This window comes from Grammomys surdaster, unplaced genomic scaffold (assembly GCF_004785775.1).
Source record: "Grammomys surdaster isolate TR1022 unplaced genomic scaffold, NIH_TR_1.0 126502, whole genome shotgun sequence".
NCBI classification, from domain to species: Eukaryota; Metazoa; Chordata; class Mammalia; order Rodentia; family Muridae; genus Grammomys; species Grammomys surdaster.
The window spans coordinates 419-4,257 of record NW_021621294.1 but is presented as its reverse complement, the minus strand read 5'-3'; the positions used below and the strand labels follow the sequence as shown (position 1 = coordinate 4,257).

General features: G+C 43.2%; 1 protein-coding gene across 1 annotated transcript; it reads right to left on the bottom strand.

The window, feature by feature from the left end:
* Positions 1-240: 240 nt before the first annotated feature.
* On the bottom strand, positions 241-3,499 carry LOC114614725 (X-linked lymphocyte-regulated protein 3C-like). Its single transcript, XM_028760337.1, has 3 exons — positions 3,407-3,499; positions 1,241-1,336; positions 241-1,146 (listed from the first exon to the last, which is right to left on the bottom strand). The coding sequence occupies exons 1-3, from the start codon at positions 3,494-3,496 to the stop codon at positions 1,090-1,092; spliced, it is 243 nt and encodes an 80-aa protein (XP_028616170.1). The 5' UTR covers positions 3,497-3,499; the 3' UTR covers positions 241-1,089.
* Between the last annotated feature and the right edge of the window lie 340 nt (positions 3,500-3,839).

Sequence of the window (3,839 nt, the reverse complement as noted above, 5' to 3'; positions counted from 1 at the left end):
ATCCCAGCAGGGAAGCCCTCATTCACTCTGGAGGAATGCAATTCCACTTGTAGAAAATGGGAGAGGCTTCACACAGCCTGTTTTCAATGCTTCTACACAACAGGGCACAATGAGATAAGCGGCCTGGAATGCACGTGATAGCACACCTCCACAAGGCATGGGGCCATCTCTGTCTGGGAAGGGGTGAAATGTCAGGAACATCAGAAAGAGAGTGCAATTAAATGACTCATCCCAACAAGCCTGAAACAATTTCAGGTTTATTAAATCAAATGTTCCCAAGTAAAGATTTTCCAGGGTATACATATGGGAAATCACAGGACATGAGCTTTAGCTGTACAGGAGACCTCCCGTATCCCTGATGATCACATACTACATGCGTGATAAATTTCAAAAACAAAACAGTCTCAGTTACTCCTATCCATACAAGTGAGGAAATTAATCAACCATGGCCGAGTTGAGCTGTACTCTCATGTTCAGAATCACCTCTTAGTGTGACAGACACATTTAACTGAAAGACCTTGTAAATGTTGTCTGCAAATAACATTTCCACAGACTCAAGTCACATTACTCACATCTTTCTTACTCGGGAGGCTTGATAAATTCTACTTGTTTAACTATTTCTGAGGCACAGTCTTTTAAAGAGCACACTGCCTTTGGAAGCTTAAGGTCAGTTCCATAGGCTCCATCACTGAACACATTTAAGAACAGAATGTAAAAGAAAGACTGCATCTTCTTTAATTATTTATCTGGACAGGACAAGGATGGCCCACTTGTGTGCCTTCTAATTTGGGAAAATGACGCTCAGGTATGATAATCCACTATATCAACCCTAATGTGTGCTAACCCTCAATTACCATGCTACCAAGGAAAGCCTGCTGTTTCTACCCGAGGGCTGGAGCTTCCTACAAACATATTTGCACTGCTGTCACACAAATCCTTGGGGCTTGGGGGTTTTAACAGAAAGGGGAATCTTCAGGAACAGGAGGACAACATGAGAAGATCTAGTCACCGAAGCTGCAAGTATCACCACAAGTAGATTCACCCAGCTTATTTCTGCTCCTCTCATATCGACTTTTGTCCTCCAAAGTATTATGAGAATAACGTATCCAGGAGAGACTGTGGAGCAGCAGCAGTCTCTTGCTGGCTCTGTTAAGTAAAGGAAGTATTAAATGGGTGTAAAATACATAGCACCCAGGGTTGGGCTTATCCCCATTTTCTATGTGAAAGGCTCGGTACTTACATGCACCATCAGAAGTTTTATTTCCAAGGCGGCTATGAGACGTCTCAGCTCTTCAGCAATGGAATTTCCCTGAGAATCTCTCATCACCTCGAATTTCTGAAACAAAAAACATGTGCGGAAATCAGCCCTGGTCATCTTGCCTTAGAAATGCAAACATCAACATTTACAAGGGAGCAAATGTGGTAAAGACATGGTTTAATTACTCCAAAAGAAGCATACACACACCCCTGTACCACATGAAGATCAAAACACCCACCAAAGAGACACAGACTTTCCACTCCTCAACCCACGGCTAAACATTCAAATTGTGAGGGATTTGCTATAGGGGTGGCCCAGGGGAAGGGTGCTGACCTACCATGCCCGAGAGCCTGGGATACCTCTCCCTGCACAGCACAAATGAAAGCCAACGAAGCCAAATGAAAACAGAGAACATGAGGCATGCGTCCATTCATTGCCACTCACATACTTCTTTGCAAGATGGAATGAACAGCTTGGCTTGTACTATGACTACTGTGCACCAGGAACTCAAGGTTTCCATTTCTACATTCCGCTTAGCACTGAGTGAAACAGCACACATTACATGTAAACGGTGTTGCTAAATATTGTGGAGGGCTTATAAAACTTTGCAGGAGCTCTTCCACAGTCTCCTGATGCAGTGACCACAGAAACTGGGACAACACAGAGATCTTAACATTGGAATGGACGAGCAAGCTTCTGGGCCACTGAGTAGTTAAAGAATGTTATTTCAGCATGAACAGGCACTGGCAGATATATATATTCTCTCTCTCTCTCTCTCTCTCTCTCTCTCTCTCTCTCTCTCTCTGTGTGTGTGTGTGTGTGTGTGTGTGTGTGTGTGTGCGCACACACGTGTGCTTGTGCATGTGCGTGTGCGTGTCAGGGGTGGGGGTTGTTGTAGGAGAGAAGCATAAGAAAGCAAGGATGAATTCTGTCAACTCGGTTTTTTTCAGGTCATCTGAATTACTCTACATGAACAAAATTTTAACTGCAACTTGAACAAGCCAATTCACATTGAGTCTGAATGAAAGTAGAACGTCCGGTATTTAATTGTTTTGTAGAGAGCTACAAACCTGGAGACAGCATAGGTGAATCAACCTGCACAGGAAGAACTTAGAAAGATTATTACGGAGGATAACTCTCAATTCACAGTATCTCTGTCTTCCACTTACTTTCTCACTGAGTGCTATACCTGGGGACTGTCTTAAGGTTCTAATTGGCCAGATGAAGACATGTTTCAGTCCTACGATGAAGGGAAATGTAAATGGACTGAGCAAGTAAAGTAAGTGCAAATATTCTTGTCACTATTCTGCTTAAAAACAGATGGAGAGGGTCTGGGAAGAGAGCTGCAGTGTGTAAAACTATTTCTTGGGGGCAAGAATGCAGTGGTAGGCGAGGAGCTTGCTCTACAAGCATGAAAAGGCAACCTTGTAGCTCTTCAGCACACATACTACAAGTCAGGCCTGGTGATGCATCGACCTGGGACAGCAACGGACCTGCTGAACAGCCAGCCTAGCCATAGTGAAGAGTTCCAGGTCCAGTGAGTCATCCTGTTACAAAAGGGTATGATGGAGCCCGGCACAGTGGAGCACACCTTTAATCCCAGCACTCAGGAGACAGAGGCAGGAAGGCGGATCTCTGTGAGTTTGAGGCCAGACTGGTTTACATAGTGAGTTCCAGGACAGCCAGATCTACACAGCGAGTCCCTGTCTCAAAATTAAAACCAAACAAACAAAAGGGTAAAGGAAAAAAAAGATATGATGAAGAGTATCTGTAAGAGTTGACTTCTGACCTCTACACACCCACGCACAGACAAGTACACGTGTGTGCACGTGTGCACATACATACCCAATGAAAAAATGCATTGTGAGGCAAGATGGGATGATCTGAAGAGGATTAATGCCCTGTGCAATATGAACAGCTCCAGATGAAATCACCAAGGCAGCAAGTCCTGCCTTGAATGATTCTCCTAACCATGAGTGAATCCTAAAATCAAAAACTGACTTTGTGCTTAGGTTTACATGGAGCATGAGGGACATGCTGGCAGGTGTTTGCAGGTAACCTTCCTAAAGTGTTATCCAAAGCACAGAAAGAATACCAGGATATTCAGTGTCCCCTTGTATAGGTTGCTTTGAAGAATGTTCAACAGACCTCCAAGTATTCTTCACACAGTGATTTAAATTCCTCCATTCTGTTCTTCTGAAGAGTGAGAGATTCATGAATAAACTTCTGTTGCTCCATAAACATATTCTACAAAGACAGTATAAGATGTAAGAACAAGCCAGGGGGAAAAAACAGAAAGCTTACAGAAATGCAATTTTGTACTGTATTTATGCAAAACAGATGGAGTGAAATACATGTCCTGGTCTTTCCAATGAAAACAGTGACCACATTTACAAGAGTAACCTAATAGTAGAAGAATAACCTTCATAATCTGAAGCTCACTCATTTAATGGGAAGTGTTCCTACTTAACAGGACTCAAAACATTGCTATTAGTTCCTGAAGACTTGAAAACCTACCTAATTAGAGGCATCCAAACCTGCTGGACTCTCTGCATTTTTAGAACTTACCTTGAGTTGTCCC